This window comes from Ctenocephalides felis, unplaced genomic scaffold (genome assembly GCF_003426905.1).
Source record: "Ctenocephalides felis isolate EL2017-DRISC unplaced genomic scaffold, ASM342690v1 CF-g0.4_SCAFFOLD_01604, whole genome shotgun sequence".
Classification (NCBI taxonomy): domain Eukaryota; kingdom Metazoa; phylum Arthropoda; class Insecta; order Siphonaptera; family Pulicidae; genus Ctenocephalides; species Ctenocephalides felis.
The window spans coordinates 24,632,639-24,658,560 of record NW_020537758.1 but is presented as its reverse complement, the minus strand read 5'-3'; the positions used below and the strand labels follow the sequence as shown (position 1 = coordinate 24,658,560).

At 27.6% G+C, this 25,922-nt stretch overlaps 1 protein-coding gene across 1 annotated transcript in view; it reads right to left on the bottom strand.

Moving 5' to 3' along the window:
• Positions 1-25,922, bottom strand: part of LOC113373546 (trissin receptor) — a 121,611-nt gene that overhangs the window by 18,379 nt on the left and 77,310 nt on the right. Inside the window, exons 2-3 of the mRNA XM_026613837.1 lie at positions 15,569-15,713; positions 11,678-11,837 (exon numbers count right to left, since the gene is read on the bottom strand). Coding sequence (XP_026469622.1) covers positions 11,678-11,837; positions 15,569-15,713 — 305 coding nt within the window. The remainder of the gene's footprint in view (positions 1-11,677; positions 11,838-15,568; positions 15,714-25,922) is intronic.

The window sequence follows — 25,922 nt, the reverse complement described above, 5'->3', positions numbered from 1 at the left end:
ATTAATTATGAATAAGCTTGACAAGAGCCTGAAATATCTATTATTATTGATTGCGGCTCAGGAGCTCAGGTTATCTACACAAATGAGTATGCTTAATCGTTACGCTATGAAACACAGGTTTTTGGCACTAACATACATTCTACACAATGTTTTATAGATCGAATTTATGTATAATAATATTATTATTCATCACATAATATATATTTGTGTAAATATTTTTTTTATTTTTTATAATTCTGGCATCTGGGAATCTGAGCGTAAATATTTACATTATATGTTCACACAAATAACAATATTATTCTTATACAAAATAAATATTGTTGTATTTTATTATCGATTTTTAATAAAACATGCTTTTATTATTCTAAGAGCTGATTTCAAGTACCAGGTCTTTTGTAAATGTTAAACCAGTTTTTGATTGTAGGAAAACAAGTTGTTTTCCACGTTGTCAGAAAGCGGTGTTTTTGAATGCCATGTGTATATAGAAACAGGAAAATTGAATTCGCAAAAGATATAAATTGAATTTTTAGAATATTGTAATCAATAATTCCACAGTCGCCGAGAGCATCCTCGAAATTTGCAATATTGAACTAGTTCACACAACGAGCGATACAAAGTAAATATTTCGTGTTTTGTTTGAACAAATAATATATATGGTATATTGTGATCGTATCTGATGAAAATTTTACGCACTTTTTTTACGAATGTGATGCCTGGCAGAAATTTAGACGTGAAATATTTACTAGTTTATATTTATTTAAAAACCAGTTGCATATTATTTTACAGATGCAAAATGAATCTCTTGAAAAAGAGTACATACATATAAGTATTCGTAAAAATACAAAATAACAGAGAGTAAGTATTAAGACGGAACTATGTATTTCATATTTTGATGAATATTGTATGTTTATAATTATAGATTTTTCCATGGGCTATGAGTTTCCATGCGTAGTTTGACTCATATTTCATGTGTCTTCATTCAGTCGGAACGCTGAATAAAGTTTAAAATAAATATAAAAATATCACCCGAGACATGATATTATGTGGATGCTTATATATATATATATATATATATATATAAATATACGAATATATATATATATTTCATATGTCAAATTTCCAAAGAGTATTTCTACGCGATCTACTTTTCTATAAATCTCTGTAAACGAGCAGGATATAAGTACTTTTGAATCTATTTCCAAATGCATATGTAATATTGCAAACGAAAAATCGAAATTCGTAGAAGCAGAGGTATCTGTCGAATATCATAATATTACGGATACAGAACAGATTTTCTGTAAATGTTTACCATCTATGATTTGAAACGAATAAGTAATTTTATCGATTTATCAAGGATTCGTAAATAATGAAATGGAAAATTTTTCTGTCATGGAACTTTTTGCATACACTTGTACATGTCTTATATATATACATTTAATTCTAAAATGCAATTATTTTTAGTTTAGTTTTATTGTTATGTCTGTACATGGAAATATGTAAGGGAGAGAGTAGAAAAGTCCATTATCGGCATCTCAAAAACAAGTAAAGTTAAGAATTTTTCAATGAAAATATTTGAAAGTAGAGGGAGAAATATGTAAATAATAAACATCTTGATTCTTACGACATTGCTATCGGGAGATAAATGGCAATATTTTAAAATCTATAATAAAAGTATTTTATTTCATTGTTAGTTTTTTGAGTTGTAAGCACTGTTGTTTAGTTCACGAGACCTTAATATTGTTTTAGAAAGTTTGATTCAAGTTTTTTATATAAACTTCTATGTAAGCTTAAACGTTAATGGAAAAAAGAACCAACTGAACCTTTACTTTGGCAAAGGTGTAAACTACAAAAAATGGACAATAAAAATGTAAATTAAGTTAAGAAAAGCAAAGCAAGGGAGATAATGAATTTTTCTAGCAAAATACCAGATCAATTGCAGTGTTGTCCCTGTTGAATAAATTAGCTCATATTTCGTAAAAACATTTCAAAATTAAAAATGAGATATTGGATTTATTTGCCTTCTGGCTGTACCTTCTTACACTGCTTATAAGGCAAAAAGGAACCAGATGACAAACTTTAGAAAAATAGTACAAAGTATATTTCTCTAATTAGGAATTAACTAGGATTTCTATTGAACATAGCTCGATAGTTGTTTGTTTCATATGCGTCATGTGATGTAGTTCATTTGGTTTCGACAGTATAATTATTACTGTAAATCAAATTGGACCTTCGTGCCCCCCTCCACGTTACATTATGTGACTCTACACAATTCTAATAAAATATATGGGTGTTTTTATATGGATAATGGACCTTTGCAATATCGGACCTTTAAACCCCGCTCTATCCTAACATCTGCTGCGCACACTTTTAGATTTTATCCGACTGATATCTCGTGACGGAGACGCGGAGTCTTCGGAGTCACAGGAGGAGCACTGACTGCGCGGTTTTGTATTCAATTCATATATTATTGCATTCCCAAGGATTGCTCTCTCGTCCGTTTCATGTCTTACGTTGAATTCTGATATATGGTACCTTCTATTTTATTTGTCGTACGCTTTACATAAACTTTGTGCTTGCATGTCGTGAATAACCTTCAAGTCGGGACGGTTTTGCAATTTGTATAAATGTACATTGGGAAAATAATTTTCTCACTAAACCGTGTGCATATATAAGCATACAATGGTATGTCTATGAATATGTTTTGAATCACATAAGATTTAATACTTTATGTCTTAATAATAATATTACTTCTCTCAATGAAAATCTAATATAAATAAATTCCAAATTTGTGTAGTAGTAGGATGTGGGATCCTTACAACTTATAATTTGAACATGTAGCAGATTTCAAAAAATCGGGATTATTTATTATATTAATTATATAGAATAAAAAGTGCAGTCAAAACTTTTAATTTAGTTAATTTAGTGTCATATATTGAATATTATAAAATTATATCTAGTTTTGTGGTTAAATGTAAAATTAGCATTTAAATGTAAGAAACTCTGTATATGGCTAGTTTATAAATAAGAGGCCAAATAAAATAAAAAAAAATGAAAATCTAAATTCAATTTATCACAATCAAGAATAGATACACATATGTACGTACATAAATATATATATATATATATATATATATATATATATATATATATATACATATTGTTTAACTTTTCTGGATAACCTATTTTCTCAAAACACTATTTATTTAATTTTGCTTATATCTCATTTTATGGTATGTTAAAAATTCCTTTGAAATCTTTACATATTAATTTTATTTTGAATAACCTAAGTAAAGAATTATGTTTACTATTTCTTGACGCCTAAGGCTCTACCCTGGTCTAATGAAATTATATAAATATATTGTAATAATCTTCATACAGTATGGCAAAAATAAAACTTAATGCCTTCTATTTCACTATTTTATAGTATAAAATAATTCCTTATTTTGTAATACTTTCTGTCTATAAAGCGACCCTGAATCATTAATCAGTTCTAAGAAATTTAGATTCTATAAACTCCGTATCCCCGAGACCACCTACAGGTCAATACGAGTATATAATTGTTTACGAAATGTAATGGGAACTCGCTGAAACCCAAAATTGATCCAATCACATAACTTATATAAAATTATTTCAAAACATTTCAAACTTATAAATTAGTATACATGGAGTCGTGATACTAGACACAAATTAAAAAACTAGCGTCAATTAATTAAAATTTAATTTTTTTATGTAGATCTTTGTTAGCATTCAACCTTTATTTATAGATCTCATCAGTTTGTTTATTAATAGTAGTAAATGTAACGGGAGTGAACGACGAAGTCTTTAAGGTAATTATTTCCTTAACTTGGCAAAGTCACTAATTGCAAAATAAAATGAATCGAATTTTATTATTCACTAAATAAACGTACAACTAATGAATTATAAATTTTATTTGTTACTATGGCAAATAATTTTTTTTATTAAATCACAAATAGAGCTTTATATGCAATTAATTCTATATATGTTTGATGACGCAGCTTTTGGATTTTGCTAATTACAGACTGCATGCAAATTTACAGGCATGGTAAAAAATCACGAAATACAAAATAAAAATGATTCGAATGGCATTATTTTCTAAATAGTCGTTCAAAATGCTCGATGATTACGCGTAACAAAACGTTGATTGCAACCGGACCTTCCGTGATCGTGTTAATGGCAAATGCGCGTCGCCTGCGACCAAACGGGGGAAATGTATTGTGTAATGTAATTACTGCGACAGAGTATGGAACACGAAGGCTACAAATAGATAATGACTCAATTACACCCAAAATTTACGGACAAATGCCGGCACACATTTATCAATATTGGTCCAAAGTAGGTACAACAGACACTATGAATTTTACAACATCTAAATCATTTGTTTCAAATATTTTCGTCTAATTTACAACTTGTAGAATGTTCATAAAAATGAGCTGTATTTTTTTCTTGCTAAGTAGAAATATATATATTTCACTAAAAAAATATATATATATAATTTACTATATATTTTCTACTATAGCATTTCTAATACATTTTCTTAATTTTTCATAGTTATTTTCAAAAACCTTTTCAACAAGTTTTATGGCTTTGGTGCGACTTTTTCAAATAACTACCAAATATTCAGAAATAAAAACCGCAATAATTTTTTTTTGTCATATTATGTAAGATCAAAGGATCTCCTATAAATCTTAATATTTGAATTTTAACATAGAAACTACTTACAACTAATCATAGGTACAACAGATACCATACGGTTTTGATGCAACTTTTCTAAATATCCACCTTTATATATTTAAATATAAAATGATAATAAAAACTGAAATAAAATCGATAAATTCCTGTCAAAATATATAAAATCAATGACCCTTTTATAAATCTCAATATTAAAAATTTAACATAGAAATTAGTTACAATTAATCATAGATATCATAAATATCATCACAATTAAATCATCAGTAATTGTTATCTTTCAATTTATAATTATTCAAAATGTTCACAAAAATAAGCTGTATTAATTTTTCCTTTGCTATCATATACTTGTAAAAATTTAGCATTTCTATTACATTTTTAGAAACAAAAATAACTCTGAATATTTCATTGATTTTCTTAACTATAAAAGTAAAAATTTTGAAACAACTTTTGAACACGTTTAACGGCTTTGGTGCAACTTTTCTTGAATAACTACCCTCATATAATAAAAAATAAAATAATAATAAAAACTGCAATAAAATCGATTCATATTTGTCAAAATATATGAAATCAAAGGCTCTTTTATAAATCTCAATATTAGAACTTTAACATAAAAACTACTTACAACTAATCGTAGGTACAACAGATACCATAAATATAATCACTATTAAATCATCAGCAATTGTTATATTTCAATTTACAATTTTTCAAAATGTTCACAAAAATGAGCTGTAATTATTTTTTCCTTGCTATCATACACTTGTAAAAATTTAGCATTTCTATTACATTTTTGCAAACAAAAATAACTCTGAACATTTTATTGCATTTTCATAACTATAAAAGTAAAAATTTTCAAACACTTCAAACACAAGTCTCAGGGCAACTTTTCTAAAATAATTACCCTTATATATTCAAAAATAAAATAATAATAAAAACCAAAATAAAAACAATTTATTTCTGCCAAAATATGTGAAATCACACAATTTAAAACTTGCAAAACGTTCACAAAAACCAGCTGTAACACTTTTGTCCTTGCTATCAACCACTGGTGAAAATTTAGCGTTTATATTAATAGGTTATTAATAGCCATGAGCTTTAGTGCAACTTGTTTAAATAACTACCCTTATATATTCAAAAATAAAATAATAGTAAAAACCGCAATAGAATCGATTTTTTTTGTCCAAATATGTAAGATCTAAAGCTCTTCTATAAATCTCGATAGTCAAATTTTAACATAAAAAACTAGTACAAGTATGATGATGAGTTTAATATCGAAGAAAGCAGATTAATAAAAAACCACTGTATATTACAGCAGACATATGATTTTTCAAAAATCACATTCTTATCCCTTCAGAACTGTTTTTATTCTGTATCATCATTCATAACATTACCAAATGTTATAAATCTTATTATATTGCAATACGTTGCGTTTGAGATTTGCTATAAGAGACAATTGACGAAGAGATTTTCGGATGAAGAGAATTTAATTTTAGACGTAACCACATATTGATCGTTGTCTAATATATCTATTAGATATAGATATAATTTATCTACATTAATAGCGAGAGACGGATATTGAACTCACATAAGACCATAGGATTAACTAAATTATTATATACAGGGCGTCCCAGAACTTAATGTCAAGCCGAAACGTGGAGATAGTATCGACCTTAACATTTCTGATAAAAAATAGATAAAAATTATCTCACAATGCTTGGAATTTTAGAAAAAAATATATAAAAAAATATCTCAGAGCTTTAATTTGAACTTAGAGCTTTGATGAAATTATGACCATTTTTTAATGTAGTACACGCAAACTTTGAAACCATAGCCGTGAATAACACTAATTACTCCAAGTTTTCAAGCTTTAAGACTTTTTATTTAAAAATAATTTGGTATAATAATAATGTCTTTGGAGCACCAATGCAAAATAAATAGAATAAAATCTTATCATTTTAATTACTATGTAGTACGCAAAACTTTAACCTTTTAAAACCACGTAACATATTTTATAAAAGCTGAAGCAAGCATTTTGAAGTACCTGATCCAGTTTACTTCTAGGAATTTTAAATGTTATTGGCTGCTTATAAACATTAAACAGCCATGTTCCTCACAAAGGCACTTCGGAACACATTTACCACCAATTTGTGGCAGCTTTAACCACTTAACGGTCGGGTTTTTTTTCGTGAAAAGTGATCTAAAAGAGCAGGTTTTTTTATTGTGGATTTTCAAAGTTTAATTAATGTAATATGTGTTTCTGATAACATTTTCTTTTTATTTATTTTATTTTTGTTTAAAATTAACAATATATATTATAATACTGATGACCGCTTTGATGGTTTTTGGACTACCTTTATGTTCTATTTATAAACTATTGTGTTATAATATGATAAATAATACGAAATTTTTATTTAATAACTTTTAAATTTTAATAATATCTATTTCTCTGAAAATAATATAACAAATTTATAAACAAATAAGAAAATTCAAGTAAATCAGTCATTCAGGTGAAAAATTCATGTACAATCACTAATATATCTCAAGGACAAAAAGTATTACTTATTTAATTATTTATATTATAATAATAAAAAAAATATTGTCATATGATGGATTTCGAAATATTTTTCCACTGCCCGTTTTTTAGGCGGTTTTTACATGTTTATTTCTATTCTCAAAAGTCGTTAAAGATTGATTTATTATATATACAATTATTAATTGATCTGTACTTATCATATCTAAACTAAACATATCTCAACAACGGGCCATTGTAAGCCTTTTATCGCATAAAACATAAACATTAACTTTGGCGAGCAGCGCTCGGGTTAGCCCGCTAGGATACGACATCGAGGCGCGAGCAGCGTTCGTGCGTACCCGTTAAGTTAAGTTTCTGTTCACTAATATAATACACGGTTACGTTAACTTTAGATTGATAGTATAAATTTAAAAATGCAATTTGTGTGCATACTAAACATTCCACTCATATTATCTGCGTTTTACGAGTAGTAGAGTATAAAATTGTACGGTAATTAAGGCACAAAATAAATAAAGAGTAGTTGCTAAGAGGTATTAGATATTTAAATTAGAAAATGGTTTGTTTAACCAATTTCACAAAATTTATTCAAAAGTATTGTATACCCCCATAAACAATATATGGTAATTTTGCATACCCCTCTTTCAATATAAGGTAAAAAAATAAAATTATCGATACTTTTTTGCTATATCATAACAATTTCCAGGAGATTAAAAACACAAAATACAAAGCCTCATAAAATAATAAATTTATAGTTTTGAATTCTGCATTACCATCAGATCGAATTCATAGTTATAACGATAAATTAAATTTTATCATTTTGTTAGCAGAGACTAGTGTGACAATTCAGTATTCATCGATTCATCAATAATTTGTCCAGAGTGTCAAATACTGAATCTGAAAAGTTTGGTGAAATGCTTTATTTAATATCAACAATAGTTTCGAATATCGTGTCACGATCTGGTCGAAATATATAAATTTGAAACCGGCGAGAGGAAACAAATGAAGATAGATAGATTTATAAATAAAATATTCAGTTCGGAACGAAATGGCATGAAATGAAGAAACTTCCACTCAATATCCGAAACCTAGACAGCAAAAAATTTCATGCTTCCCTAGTTAAACTTTTTAAAGACTTAGCTTTTTATGACATTACTGAATTTTCTCAATTTGATTTCAATAACTATTTTCTTGCATAATCCTTATCCTTTATCTATGTAGTCTGACCATTTGATCGCCTGTACAACCATATATATTTTTCATATATTGCTATTTTATTAATTTAAATTTTTTACGGTTTTTAATGAGTATAACTTTCAAACTTGTGCAAGAATTTTGAGCTTGACTGGTGGTCAAATAGACTTCAATATGATGAACTTGATGATGAACGTTGTATTTAATGTTCGAATGCTTTTTTTTTTCAGCTCTTTTTTTTCAGAAGCGAAATTTGTGCAGCTACTATGATTATTATAAAATTACTATCCTTTTAATATTAACTATGAATAAGCTTGACAAGAGCCTGAAATAATATCTATTATTATTGATTACGGCTTGCTTATGAATAAATAAAATAAATAAATAAATAAATGCACATTCATCACATCTTTTGCACAAAATACCAGCTCGGTCTAATTGATTTTTGAAATATTCATATTTATCTATGTACATGAACGTATGAATTCAATATCTAAAGAGCACAATGTTATTACCAATTAAATTTTAATTTTTTGCACAAAAGCTGGACAAATATATTTACAATATATTTGATAATATTTACCTATATTTACTGTACAAACTACCCTATATTTTTCATTATATAATTTATAATATATTAATAAATACATAATGATCATAGTGAAGGCAAAGATAATATTTGCTAATAATTATTACATATTTATATGAGTTGTTATATATATATATATATATATATATATATATATATATATATATATATAATATATGATTTCATCAAAAGACAACACCCAAGAATTCTCATACAATTATTCCCTTCGCAACATTCGCTCGCCTTTTCTGATTATGAGAATATTATTAATACATAATAATTGAATGAATCCGATCACTAATACCCAATATAGGTAATGGTTTTCTCATCATAATGCAATTAAGATGGAAGACGTGGATTAAAACGTCCATTTGGCTCTCAGTTCTAAGACAAGGGTAAGATTCAAAATAAATTATTCACCGCAAATACCAGCCATCGATTTAATACCTCAGAACCATTATAAATAAATAATTGCAAGATCGAGAATATAGCCTAACGTTCATTATTTATTCGAAATGTCACAGTAATAATAGGATGCTCAAATATAACCATTAGAAATTTTGCTACTTTTAGAAATCGCGAATGAAAGTACAGATAATATTATTAATAAATAATTGAGATATGTGGGTGTGAAACACAACCAACTTGTATAAAACTTAGAATATAGTTCACAACCTTGACTCATTTTCGAAGTAAAATATTTGTAACCAATCCATCAATAAGTACCTCCAAATTTAACTAAAATTGCTTGGTTTTCAAATATTAACTTAACATTTTGAATAAAAAGTTTGTTTGGATGTACGGGATTGTTGTATTATTTTAATTTACTCTGGATTTATTATTCACTTTGGTCATTTATTTTGTTATATAGATTCAAGAGGCCAATAATTTTAGTTTTTTATAAATGTTATTAACCTAGCATAGAGTCCTGCCCTTGAACGTAAAGTAAAAAAACTAATACTATCAAAAATAGCTGTAAAATAGCTAAATATGAAACACATAATAAATAATTATTTTCCTTACTTTAGATTCTTACGACCCGCTGGAGTTACCTGGCAGGACTGACTTGCTGAATGATATTTTGAGGTCTGATTTGGACAAAAAAAAGAATAGTAATGATTCGAAAATACTTAAATTTTATTAAATACGTTTTTATTAAAATAAACATTCAATTTTAGAAAGTGAGAATAAATGTATAAAAAAAATAATGTTGGATCAAGAGGTAAAGTGTAGTGCTCCATTGCTATTCACGGATTACTCTTCGAGTAGAACTGTACTGGCAGATTATATATATATATATATATATATATAATTCAGACTTTTTTCAGTGAATTCAAAAAAATTCATTAAATTTTAACTACCCTTTCATAATCAACAAATGCATCTTTTTTAATCCAATAGAGACGTTAGTTAAGCTTCAGCCGTTCAGCTTTATTTTAATCCTATTATATCCGCCGGTTCGCAAATATGAGAAATTTTGCATTAGGTAAATTTTCTAGCACAGATCGTGTAACATACTGATTGGATTAAATTTATATTGGCTTAGCACTTTCTTAGCAAAGTTTTCGTATGAGTTGCAATCTTACTTCGTCGGAGTGCAGATGAAATATTCCCTGACAAGATCTATCAGTAAAGCGACATTAATTGGAGAAATCAAGAATTGGGTGGAAATATATGGATATTGGAGGAAAACTACCACAACATCTATAGGAAAAATCTGTTAAAGAATTGTAGTATAATATATATTTTCGTATATCAATCAGTGAAATTGCGACCTAAACCTCGATTGTCTTAATACTGCAACAAAAAGGTATACATAAGTATACAAAAATATTATATATGTATATATATATATATATGTATATATATATATATATTTATGTATATATAAAGTAGGGCGGGGCACAAAAGTCCAATTTGACTTTAATTAATCAAATAACACATTTTAATTTTGAAGAGATATTATTTTAACAGTTGTTATAATTCAGTAAACGTGACTTATAGAATTTGATAAATGTTTCAAGTATATTCTAAGTTGGACTCCTGCACTATTACCCCAATTTACTAGCATTTTATTCCAAAATCCGTTTTTCATAAACATTTTACTTTACCTCCATCTGATTTCAGCATATTGCAGCTTACATTTTATTTAAGACCGTCGCTGAGTTTGAAGTCTTTCTAAATAAATACTTGGATTTTGAATCTCATACAACGATGTACATATAAACCTTCATGATATTATCAAATGAGATGATCATTAGATTGTTTTCATGAGATTCTACGCTTGTTTGCTACATTTGTTTACAAAGCAAGAAATGTAATCATCAATGCGTTAAATATGCCAAAGCGGTGGATTGTATATTTCTTCAAAATTGAAGACGAAATTTTATTTGAAACGCATATTGTTTACCCTGAGTAATATCGAGAAAAATACATATTAAATGTTAGTGCGACGTTTCTTATTCTATATGAACTAGCATTTTGATTTAAGGCAAGGCAATATCAAACGGCAGAAATAACAAAAAAAGCATGAGTCACAGGAATTGTATTGATTAATTTTCAGATTAAAAATGTATATATTTATATAATTACTATTATATGTATCTTAATCAAACTAGATGTATATTACCCAAAAAACTAGATGAATTTTAACTTACCCTGAGTCTCGTCGGCGTCAGTATTTGCTTGCAAGTGATAGGATGTATGATGGCAAAATATCTTTCCGTACAAATTACGACCAGGATAAAAATCGAAGCCGTGTAACTCAGGGAATGCACGAACTGGTACATCTTGCACAGGAAATCTCCAAGCACCCAGCTGAAATAGAAAATGATATATTGATACAAAACTGTATTTTCAAATAATCCGCAAATAGTTAAAAACTAGTTTGATATTGCGCTAAATCTACCACAACAGAAATCCAAGAAACCTCAGCATCAAAGCGCATTTGTTAGCAAATTAATATCTTTGTTTGTTTATTTTTTTTTTGATAAATTATATCAAATGTCTGAATAAATTGGAGTTTTATTATATGAATACTTAATATACGTTTGAAAATAATTTGGCCGACGAGTAGTCGGCCTTTGGCACCTCGAATTTATATCGCTTCAGGTAACGGTATTGAAAGATTGTCACCTATTCAGGGATGCACTTTACACAGGGCTGTATTTGGTCGCCTTATATCTATAATATAAAAATGAATCTTCAATAAATTAGGACAATTCTTTCTTTGAAATGTTCGTTGAAGTCCAAAGATGGTTCTTACGGCGAGAAAAAATCGAATTATTGCCGGGAAATCCCTATAAACAGCCCTTTTCTAAATACAAACGTTTTCTAACTAAAACGTAGAATCAATTTGAGCTTTATTTCTATTATATAAAGTTCATATTAAATTACAAGTACTCACTGATTACAAGTACTCCTCCTGAACGATTATACGGATTTTGATAAATCTTTCTGAAGTTTGTTACGAAAATTTTCTAGTATGTATGTGATTATAAAGTACATACTGGGATGTATGTGCAATATTGTAGAATTAAATGAAAAAAACATGTTATTGTTTAAAGCAGTTTTACATTTAACATAGCTCATATTATAAACCTATATGCATTTTGGCGTAACAATAATTATTATTTTTAGGTAAACGGTGAATGTTAGTACTTTATATTAAAAAAATTGTAGACATGGGTACAGGAAATCGTCTGTCGGGTCATCTAGTATATATATATATATATATATATATATTCATGACACACGTTATAATAATTGACACAAAATTTTACACGATCCTTAAAATATAAATATAAAGCTTGCTTTACGGTTATCTATCAAATCGCATCTTTAACAATTTATTCATTTAATTTCAGAATTTTTTTATGCATGCATACCTATTGTATTATGTGTATTTTATATATAATATAATATTTTACTCATTTAAATTTTAAATCGAGTTGAAGAGTTCATAAAATTCGCAGCAATGGTATTAGCGAATATTTGAAACTGCATAACACGCTCTCGAGTTCTGAGCGGAACAAACAAATTAATGCACTTTTCAGCAAAAAATACACGAATTCTGTTTCTGAATTTTAAATTGCTTTCTGAAAAATATTTGTTGAAAAGCTTACACGTATATTCATATTCTCGGATTTAATAACGCGTTTGAAATGTAACTACATAAATGAATTGTTACACAAATGAATGTACAATCTACATGAATACGAGATTGCCAATAGCAGTAATAATTAGTATAGATCTATAGACTATAGGTAGTCTAATAATAAAATTATGTGGTTTGCAAAGTTTTGTCTTTTTTTTTAATTATAAATATCTTGTGACAATTTAATTGGGGTTGAGAGGCATCTTTGGGGGCGATGCTGCTACATGTCCAATTGTCGCCCGCTAAAGTACCTGTAATTACCTATGGGGGTTTGTAGCTACTATCTGAATTAAACCCAGATTACTTATTATCTTATATATTACTGATTATCTTCACAATATTCTACATTATAGTTGTGATAATAAACAGGAAAACTGTGCTATAATTTCAAAGATTTATGTGAAGAACTTTTCTTCATAATTGATTTTTATCTTGTTTAAATACATGCAATATTTAATAAATTGCATAACTTATTACGGATTCATAATGATTCGAGTAATATTCTAAATTATTTAAAAAATCTCTAGTCCAGCAGAGCGTGTAAAAGTCGGAGCTCGTTAAAAACTATTTACGTTCACTTTGCTGATAAGAAAGAACGTAATTTTGTGTTCTATTAATTAAGTACTAACTTGCAGATCTCGTAGAAACTATTTTCTATTTTAGCTTTAGCCAGCAGGAAGGATCCATTATCTTGCAATACATTATTTAAGTACCTACTCTAGAAAGCACATCTGTAACGATGAAAAGTTTTCTCATTTTGTATTTCAAATTAGTTTTTCTTACAATTACTGGTTTTGACCAATGGGGAGTGTTCACTTGAAAATATCAATACTAAAAATATTTTCTACTAATAAATATGTAGTATATATTAGCCAAGTTAGCGTCAGAAAGATGTGCTGTGTTTCAAAAAATATGTTGTGAAGTTGATAAATCTCATTTTGATTACTACGCTCTGTTATTCTTGTTTTCAATTTCTTTGCCACTTTTCTTACAATTTATCATACATCTAGCTGAAGAAATTAAAATAAAAGAGCGATATTTTGTAAATTAAAAGATTTCACTTAAAGTTGTTTTATAATTAAAATATTAAAATTGCTATATAAAAGAAATTTTAAAGTAACATTAGTGCAACAATAGTTTTGAACTGATATCAGCATCAAAACTCTAATCGCGGTAACCGCAAAATTCTATTTACGACGTCAGCAAATTTCTATTTACAGCAACAGCTTTTCAGTAATGGAAATTTCCATTTCATGAGAAATTTCTTTTTAGAGCCGGGGTAATTTTTTATTTAAAGCACCGGCAAATTTTTATTTAAGGCAACAGCAATTTTCTATTTACAGCAACGGCAACATTGTATAGTGATAAAACACAGATAAAGTTTTAAATATTTCATATTCTCTCTATATACAAATTGCCGAAAAGTAATAGGAATGCTGCATTTTAGTTAGCAATAAAAATATAATATTAACATAATGATTTCTTGCTAATATTAATATACTAAATCGATTAGTATCTAATATACATAGTTCATCAAATTACATCTGAAACATTAAGTAGCAATCACTGCATCGCAAATGAGCTCCATGAGCTGAAGTAATCCTAATTGTTACAAATTCGATATAATGGATAACCGTGATTTCAAATATGATTCTGTTTGACAACTATGCAATATCTAACATATAATATTTGCAATTTAGTACAGATATAATTATTCGAGTGAAGTTTCGGCTTGGCAAGTCAAGTCTAATAAATCGCTCTCTCTCGGTTCGGAATTGTCAAATATCTTTGAACCATGTATGTCACATGAGGCATTGTAAGGGGGTACCATGATATATTAGCACTTGACAAAGTTGCGAACTTTATATAAAATGCACAAAGTTCTCTCAACCGAAGGTTCGACTATAAATAGTACGCAATAGTTGTATTTTGAGAATTAATTCCATTCCCTTGATGTATAAATAGAGGCATGTCGATAGATCATAACGAAAATCAATAGGTTACAGCAAATTAAATATTAAATTACCTAATAGTGTTTGTTTTTTTTAGTATTATTTAATCTGCGATCAGAATTTAAGGGACCGGGAAACTGTTGTGATAATTTGGCTCAACTATCTACAACGATATTTATAGATGACAATATTAACAGTTGTCCTATCTGCATGTGAAAAGTTAATTATTAGAATTTTTGCAATACTGACGAAATTATGCAACAATTTTGTGAAAGGGTTATTTTCACTTGGTAACAAATTTCCACCTAAATTTCCAAGTGAAAACAGTTGTCACTACTGCTCCTTTTCCTGAAGCTTTCTTGCGATGATTGAACATATAAAATAATAGTTTTCCCATATTTTTTAGTCTGAATCTAACCTTAATTTATGCAATTATTTACCTTGGTATGAGATAAATAGATAGATTTTGCAGAACACAAAATATTCCAACGCACAAATCTGCCACTGCCAAATTTGCCAGGAAAAAATTCGTGATCGAACGTAAACGTCTTGATAGAGTAACCACCAAAATCACCATCAAGTTTCCTGAAATTAAAAGAAAATATTACTAGTACAAAAAGATTTACAATGTAAAAATACTTGAATTCGTATTTCACAGAATTTTTTTTTGGTAAACGCAATATAATTTTGTATTAAATTTATATTAGAAAAATATATTAGAAAATATTATAAAATAGAAAATATAGCTAGTAGTTTCGAACAGACATTAATTCAACATATTTAATTACAACGCTCAAAGTTACAGCAACATTAATAATAATTTCGTTTCCAATTTGTATATCCGCACGTTACTTTTCATTATTTTATTATAAAGCAATTTTCTCGTTTCAAACATATTGCATCAGGAACTGTTATTTTACTCTGACATGATTTGGCAAACAATTACGTTGATTTATAACTATATATATTTTGATGTTTTGTATTAGATTGAATTATGTTTGGTACAATTAGCAACCAATTCATCAACTTGCAAAAATTAACAATATTTTCATTACTTTAAAAAATATTGATACTTTATTCATGATTGTACATATGTAATATATATATATATATATATATATATATATATATATATGATTTAGTAGTTAATTTTGATGTTGAAATATATGAGTGAGTTCTTGAGGGCGATACATCAAACAAAGAAAAGCCAAAGATTTATAAAATAATCTTTATTTCCAAACGTTTCGACATTCAATTTAATGTCATCATCAGTGGATATTACGTTGGTTAGTTACATATAGAGAAATGTACACAGCACTAGAGATTTGGCACTAACATTTATACAACTAACTTGTCAGCACTATGCATTTTTTTATATAATTTTTTTGTATGATGTAAACAGAAAAATGATAGTTTTATTGAACAAAAATGTAAGTAGAATTATGTAATTTCTGCCACGACTTCTGTACTTTGCTAGTACCGAGGCATGTATCTTATTAAAAATTATATAAAAAAATGCATAGTGCTGACAAGTTAGTTGTATAAATGTTAGTGCCAAATCTCTAGTGCTGTGTACATTTCTCTATATGTAACTAACCAACGTAATATCCACTGATGATGACATTAAATTGAATGTCGAAACGTTTGGAAATAAAGATTATTTTATAAATCTTTGGCTTTTCTTTGTTTGATGTATCGCCCTCAAGAACTCACTCATATATATATATATATATATATATATATATATATATATATATATATATATATATATATATATATATATATATATATATCTAACTTGATAAAAACTTTAACAAACGACAACACATTGCCCATAAGCCTCTGGCTCAAACTTTGTTTATACTTATCGATTATTTACTCTTTGTTGTATCATACTAGAAATAATTATTACAAGAATTCTCAGTAAGTATCATTATTACACAAATAACAATGAGAGAACAACAGTCACAATAAAGCAACATCTTATAAAACAACCCTGTTATTAGTCTGCCAATTAAAATTCATTCATTCAGTCTATTGTAAAGGGCCAGACTTCTTTAGTACCGGAAAGTTTTCGAGTTTTATATTACTTCTTTATAATCTTAAAAAGTACTTATGTTAGCAAATTTCGTAATTTGTAGAACTCCAACAAAAGTTTATCATTTTAATGACCATTTGTTGAAGACGGAAGTGTAAATGTTAAATGGTTTATGATAAAAGAGCCTAATTAGAAAAGATTTTTCCATGCCTTTTGAAATGAAAAGAAATTTAATCTGAATCGTTGTATTGATGATGAATTCAAAAGTCTGGTAAACGGTATCATAATTAATTCAATAATAGGAAAGGATTTATAATTAATATTTGTAATAATATAAAGAAAAAGCAATCAGATAGTTAAATAAAATTTTTATTGGCAGGGGATCAATTTTAGAAACTACGATCATTCTGCCGCAGGCAAGCTGCTGATCTGAAAGTGCTATACTTTTCTCGCTTTTTTTATCAAAATGTCTGCTGCCTCAATTTGCACATCTACTATTAATACTATTAATACACTACTAATGAAATTAATTCTTGAATCAGTTTTCCCCATTTAGGATTTAGCTGGTAACTTCCTAATGTCAAAGTTGAATAAAATAGTACCATGAGATGCCAATTTGCCTTCACAACTTGCATAACAAGTTCACGTAAAAACTGATGGAAACAAGAAAGATTTAAGCGCATTCTAGTAAATCGATTTTTCTTAGCTTTAGATACATGTATAAATTGAGGAAAATAATTGGATAGCACAAGAATATTTTCTAGATAGAGGGAAAAGGAGAAAACTCATCATTGTTGACTTCTTGTAATGAGGTAGGACTCTACGTATTCTCGGCATTCAATTTAAGTTCGAACAGCGATTTAAAATAAGTTCCGACAGTGCAAAATCGATGAAAAATTCCAACTGTAAAAAAGTAATCTCATGATACTTGACAAATGTTCTTGAAGAAACTTCTGTGCACTCGGACAGAAGAAATTACTTTAATTATGCACATTGATTTTTGCAGAAATAACCTTGAACCAGATGAGTTGCAATAATAGATCAAATAATTAACGTTGAATATTGATTTCATATGCATATATATATATATATATATGCATTATATATATATATATATATATATGAGTGCGTACACTATTACCATCTTTTCATAAAATACAAAAAGCTTTATGCAATTTTGGTTCATACTTGTTGAAGTGCATAAGTGAAAAATATGCTAAATGAACTGGAAGAGATAATACAACTCTGTGAATGTTTGAACAAAAACATATTTCTGCATATATATATATATATATATATATATATATATATACATTTTAAATATGTGTATCTATATACATATGTTATATGATATTATTATTGATATTATTGAAAAGTGATATTTTTAGAAATAAGATAAAAAACTTCAATTACTAGATTACTACAAATTTCAATTAGACAACTTATTATCAAATCTCATTCTGAATAATAAATGGTTTCATAAATTTTCACAAATGCTGTGATAACCGAACTTTGAAACTGCTATCTCGTAAAACAAAAGAGTTACATATATTGTGTATATAGTATTGTATTTGATATGAACAGTTGAATATTTCTTGAATGTTGAGACATACCTTGTGTAGTAGAATAAACAATCAAATAAAGCTTTGAAATGGGGATATATATATATATATATATATATATATATATATATATAAAGTTCATGTATAAATAAATATCAGAAGATCTGTTTCTTCTTCAATCTGCGGATTTTCATAAGCTTTTTAGAGACTTCCAAAAGCATTCATGTTTAATTTATTCGAGAGAGTGAATCTAAGCCGTGTGTATATTCAGGGGCACGAGTGCGTAAAATAAGTTTAATAAAATAAGCGATTTTTCGATTCACGACGATGTCAATTTCTCTTATCATTGGATGATTTTAATATACGATTACATATTTTTGTGTGCTTGAATAATATAATTAGCAATCACATCTCAAAGAGCACATAGTTCTCATCTCTGCCAAAAAACTTGTTTCTAAGTAATTTTGATTGGAGAATGGAAACCTATTTTTAACTCCCGTAGGGTAAGTTATAGTAATCGCAAAAAAATCGAAAATTAAAATTTTTATATATCTTTACGTTTCAGAGGTTTCTGAATATTTTGGCATACCTTAGAAAAAATGGATGTATGTGTGTGTGTGTATGTGTGTGTGTGTGCGTGTGTGTAAGCGATTTGAATAATTCAAAAAACATTCGATTCGTATTGATAAGGAGACGTGCTGATTAGTTTTTGGCGAAGGCAGGTCTAGCCGTTCCGAAGATATGGGGCAAAAAGTGCCAAAAACGGTAACTCAGTTTTTAAGAGGACGGAGCGTCTGATTTGAATAATTCGAAAAACATTTTACTTGTATTAAGAAGATGAAGAACTGATCAAATTTTCATGAAGGCAGGTCAGGAAAAGTGAAAAAGATTGCCATCTGGCGCTCAAAAATGATCATTAGACATATGCAAATCAAATTATCAGATATTTTATAGAGATTTTAACAATAAGTATAAATTTTGTTTACATTCCTATGGGTTCCGCACGCAGTACGATTGCTTTGAAAAAAAGCTCAGAATTTCCAAAATATTTCAAAATACACTTTTTTTCAAAAAGTCTTTCTTTCAAAAAAACGTAATTTTTTTAAACATTTATAGTTTTTCAAAAATCTAATTTTTCAGAGTAAATTTTTTTCAAAAATGTTTTCTTTTAAAATAAAAATAATTTTTGGTACGGGAAATTCCAGCAATTTGCCTTAAGGCCCCACTAGTTCTGCTAATCAATTTAACATAGCAGGGAATAAAGTGGTAACAACATGAATGACGTTCGATTACAAGCTCAAAATTTATCTCATTGATAAGATTTTGCCTTAACAATATTACCAAAACCTTTAAGTCGAATGCGTGTAATACATATACATCGTCCTACAGATTGTACAGATATTTAATGTACGAAACCCAGGTTCCATTATGGGGTTTTAGCACAACAATGCGAATCAATCGCGATACTCGAAAGACAAATACGCCGACGTGGTGCCGATTGCGGCGAACGACCGCTGGTGAATTGCCCGATTCGCATAGGGCCATATTATACGGCCAAAGGGCAATGAATCCAGAAAAGCAGCGTAGGCTGCGACTGTAAAGAGGTGTCTTGTTTTTGTTGTGCAGGCTAGACCCACGCATTTTTACACCCCTATGTCTAGAAACTAATTGACTTTCACATTCATTGTTTTATGTATATTTCAATATTATACAAATCTTAATAACTCTTGTAAAATCTGTATAAAGTTGAAATCAAAATTTTTTAATGAAACCCAAATTTAATGGACCCAAAAGTAATCACAAAAATTATTTAAAATTATTTAAAATTTGCTAAACTTGCATAAATGGAGTCATGATGCTAGACACACATTGAAAAACTAGCGCGCAAGTGATGCTCAAATTATGTATTTTAATAAATAACCGTTATTTACAGATTTACAGATTTTCATTTATTAAAGGGTCGTAAATGTAACGTGAGACAACGACGAGGACTTAATTAAGGTAATTATTGCCTTAACATGACAAAGTCACTAAATGTAAAATAAAATGATTCGAATTGTATTATTTACTTAAGGGGCACAACTAGTGTGAAATTTTCAAAAAATCGAATTTTCAATTTTTCCATATTTCGATAGGTTATACCTTTAAAAATAACATACCAAAATTTTATACCGATATCTTAAATATTTTTGAGTTACAGCTATTTAAAGAGTATATAGTATATAGTATATAGTATAACCATCATTTTATCTATAAACGCGTTTTTCTCGAAACAACATTTTCCGAATTTACTGCAGCGATTACTCAAAAACAAATGACCCGATCACTATCAAATTTTTTTTACATGTTCTATATATAGTTCTCCAAAATGAACTATTGATTTCTTGATCGGACAACAAATCGAATTTTGGCAGTCCAAAAACGACCAAAATTTTGGGTAAAATTCGACTTTTTTTTAAAAAAAACGCTTTTTTTTTCAAAACTTTTACTATGTATTCTTAAAACTGTATAAATATATTCCAATAATTTTGAAATGATTGATGAAGTAGTTTTTTTAATATAAATTCCCAAAAATCACCTTTTTTAGGCGGTTACACTAGTGTGCCCCTTAAAATATGCATCACATTGAAATAGTTGAAGATAGTGATGTGCCAAGTCGAATCAAGTGATTCGAATCATTCGAATCAAGCCTTTAACGACTTGATTCGAATCAGATTTTACTTGATTCGAATCAACTCGCATCAAGTCGCGAAATATTTACTGTGATAAAATATGTATTAACACAAATTTTTCATGAATATAAAATTTTTCATAAATATAAATATAAAAAAATGTTTTTATTTTATTCAATATTATAATAATATAAAAAATAAATATCATAAATATAAAAAATAAATAATGAATTAAATAATGCGAGCCACCCGACTTTAATATGCTTAAATGTATCAGCCAACTCCAATCGTCTTTGTGTGACTTTAACCGCATTCATCGACTAACTATATCATCCGACTTCATATGAGCCAACTCGAATCAAGCGGCGATATGAGTTATTCCGATTTCATGACTCAAACCGAATCAAACTGCGATATGAGTTGTTCCGACTTCATATGAGCCAACTCGAATCAAGCGGCGATATGAGTTATTCCGATTTCATGACTCAAACCGAATCAAACGGCGTTATGAGTTGTTCCGACTTCATGAGCCAAACCGAATCAAGCGGCGTTACGAGTTATTCCGACTTCAATTCTGATTCGAATCATCCCGACTTCAAGCCGTTCGAGCGATATGAGTTCAAGCGATATGAGTTAACCGTATGGGCGATACAATGCGTCGTCGTTCTTGCGTGTTTATTTATTTTACGGAGCGCTGAGAGCGATTTTATTCGTGAAATATCAATACCCAATTTTGATAATAATTAAGTGTTTTAGATTTTAAATGTTATCAGAATAAACCACTCGAAATTATGAAACGAGTTTCGGGAATCTTTCAATATAATTCTCTTTTGAAACAATTACTAAACACCAGAAAGTCAGTAAATAATATGTTAACTTCTGATTATGTAAGTAAAGGCAAATTCACATTAATGAAATTAACTTTCAGCTCTCAGTTTAGATGCGATCCTTTACTGATTACATAGTAAAATAAACAATCGACCCATGATTCCAAATATTATTTTATATGCTTTAGTGATGCACAATTGTTTGGTAATCTATTATTGTAAATTAATTTGAAGATATGTTTTAGCCGTCCTCAAAATTACATCATTTTTAATAATTTTCAGAATATACTTTTTGATAGTGATTTATGTTTACAATTTCTACTTTGTCGGTTATATTGGTTAAACTGACAATTTTGATTATAAATTTGGATCACTTTTACTAAATTAATACATCCATCATTTTTTTTGTCCATATATATACTTGATTCGAGTTGATTCGAATCATGATTCGAATCAGGTTTTTTTCTGATTCGAATCATTCGAATCGGGAATTTTTCGAGTCGGCACATCACTAGTTGAAGATAACTGCATTTTAATATATAAAAGTGTGTAGTTAACGTAAAGTAAATGAATTTAATTTTTTTTTTAAATATGTAATACTTTTTTTTAAAATATGTAATACGTTTCAAATTTTGTTTTTCCTCGTTTCGTATGCATGACTTAATTTAATAAATTTCAGAGATAATATTTTAATATTTAAAAAAAATAGTTTTTATTGTTTAAAATAGTTTTTTGAAATTTAGATTAATATGTTTGTTATTATTTACACCTTTGCCAGTATAAAAATTTAGTTTAGACCTATTTACCCCAAATACATTTTTGGAAGATATATGAAGAAAACTGTTGAATTTAATTTGAAAATAATAATGATGTCATAAGATCAGCAGAGATCAAAACTCAAAAAATCTGCCTTACCAAAAAAAAAAAAAAAATTTTCACAATTATGATCTATGACTTTTTGTCTCCTGATAGCGCACAAATTAATGTGATGCGTAATTGCTTTTTACTTTAAAATTGTATTGTTTAAATGATGAAATCATATAAATTCATTCAAATTACACTCACTGATATTATTTCTTATAATATTTCTGAAGATTTTATTATATATTCCTGTATTTTTAATCATATATAATTGAGTATATAAAAATGTTATAGTAATAATTTTAATGAGTATAAAAAGTATTTAATCAAAATAAATAACAACAAATCTATATATTCAATCCATGTAGTGAAATTTTAAAATCTATACTATTTCATGAAATCAAGTTCACGATATAAAATAAAACATAGTGATATATGCAAAACTATAATCAATAAATTTACCTATATTTTGTTTAGCTAATTCAATAATGAAATCAATGTAGAAAATAAGAATGATATTAAAAATTTTAATGATAAAATTGGTTAAATATAGTTTTACAAGTAATCAATATCGTAAAATGCAGATTCTTTACAAAGTTTGACTAAGGTAGCGTGGAATTTCTTATTATATAAGTTTCGGATATTAATCGAAAGTTTAACAAAAGTTGAATACCAAAATCGTCAATTTTATAGGGAAACTATAAGTGTATATGTATATGAGTATTATATCTTGCTCAATTGAGCAAGATTAAAAAAAATAAATTGTTCTCTAAAAGATAACGCTTGTAACAAAGAATCATTTTTCTTTTCTATTCATATCATCAACTGCACCCTTTTCAATTACGCCCAGTTTTTTTTAAATTTAAGGTCAAGTTCGTTCAAAGCATCACAACACTAGGAAAGTGTTTAGATAATAAATTGATTTAATATATAATGTTGATTTTATTTATTTATCTTTATATAATATATATATATATATATATATATATATATATATAATTTATAATACAATCAACATTGATATATTAAATATAAACACAACTAATGGATTTGCAAATAGATAACATTACATTATGAATATTTCATATTACTCCAATTATAACCTTGACATTTTGCCTTTATACAAGTGTAAATTCAATTGCAATTATGTAAATTGAGTACTAATTAAATTAAACGCCAATCAGGGTATAAAGCTCTATTGATATCGTTATCTCAAAAAATAATGGATTCTTCGGTAGTTCTAATTAACGTTCCATTTCATAAAAAGTCATATATTTGTGCACAACGATATAAATAAAAATTATTAAAGCCTTTGCAGGATTAAACTAATTAATTTTCACAGAGTTTTACATTATAATCCGTCGAGAGCTTTAATTAAATTTATAGTTTTCAAACTTTACCAATCTCTAAAAAATCGATTGGCGCAGATGCAATTATAAATTTCTAGTGCATAATAATTAATAGTTTTTGATGTGATTTACAATATCGGGAAAAATACGTATTCAAGTTCAAGTATAAATATTTGGCGTCTTCATACACTAAATATATATGTACTTATTCCAATATAAAACGTTTTCAAAATATGTCCTAAGTAAATAATTGTTTCATAGCATTTTTTTGTATGTTTGTAAATTTATCAAAATTATACAGTTTACTAAACTTTCAGAGAACAAGACCTCCTAAAAATATTATATAAAGCTAATCCAAATATGTAAAACCCTCTGATCTTGACCTCGTAATTTATATAAAAAAGGTATCATTTTGCTGTTTTATTTCTATTTATAGCGAAAAAGATATGGTTTGGTTCCGACTTCTCGATGTCATGGGCAGTTCTGAAATGATTTGATTATTCTTCATAATTTGAATAATGAGAGACACGTGGATTATTTTCCTGATTGCTTGTAATTTAAATATATTATTCGTTTTGTAAAAGTGAAACGTGTAATACAAATATAAGTAGACATAAAATTATTTATCAAAATAGCTGATTTTGAATAATGTATTTTATTTAATGACCACAATTTGATAAATATTGTTATAGACGAAATCTATAATTTATCCCTACTAGGTTTGTATCGACGCATTTCTATATGTACAATATACGACTGATTTTCAAAAATGTAAAAATTCCACGTTGCACATAATGCTATAAGATGGTTTTCGGAGGCAAGCATGAGGATAATGCAAAGCCGATTTTTCATATAATATTCCTAAACCTGCTGCCGAAACTACTAGTAATATATCTTACATATTGGAAGCACGTCATATTATAAAAATAAGCTCTTTGTGTGTAATATACGAGATATTGAAAATTCATACATCAGTGATGCTATAAATAATTCGGATCTTTTCATATATTATTGTACATTGTACTTATAAGGTTTTCAAAGTTGTGAGTGTTTGGACTCAAATAATACAAATATTATAAGTATTTATAGATTTGTTAAAAATAACAAATTCTTGCTTACTCATAGGAAAAAATTAATTTTATACAATTTATCCAAACCCACTTTCTGATATCTCTGACAAAATACTATAAGTGCAAGGTTAAAAAGGTAGTACATACATTAATCCCAGTTAATCTCTATATAAATAGAAATATAAAATCAATACTGTTGATTAGATAAATCTGTCTTTTTAAAGTCTATTTTATATTTAAAGTCTTACTTGATATTCTTTCAGGATAGGTAAAAAATTGTAGTATAATAATAAAAAAAATATCAAGATATTGTAGGGTCATTTAATAATTGTTGAGTTTATACAGCCTTCGCACAATTTAGAGCACCATCAAAGTTTTCATGATGAATACAAAACAAGTAATTCGCTATAAGGAA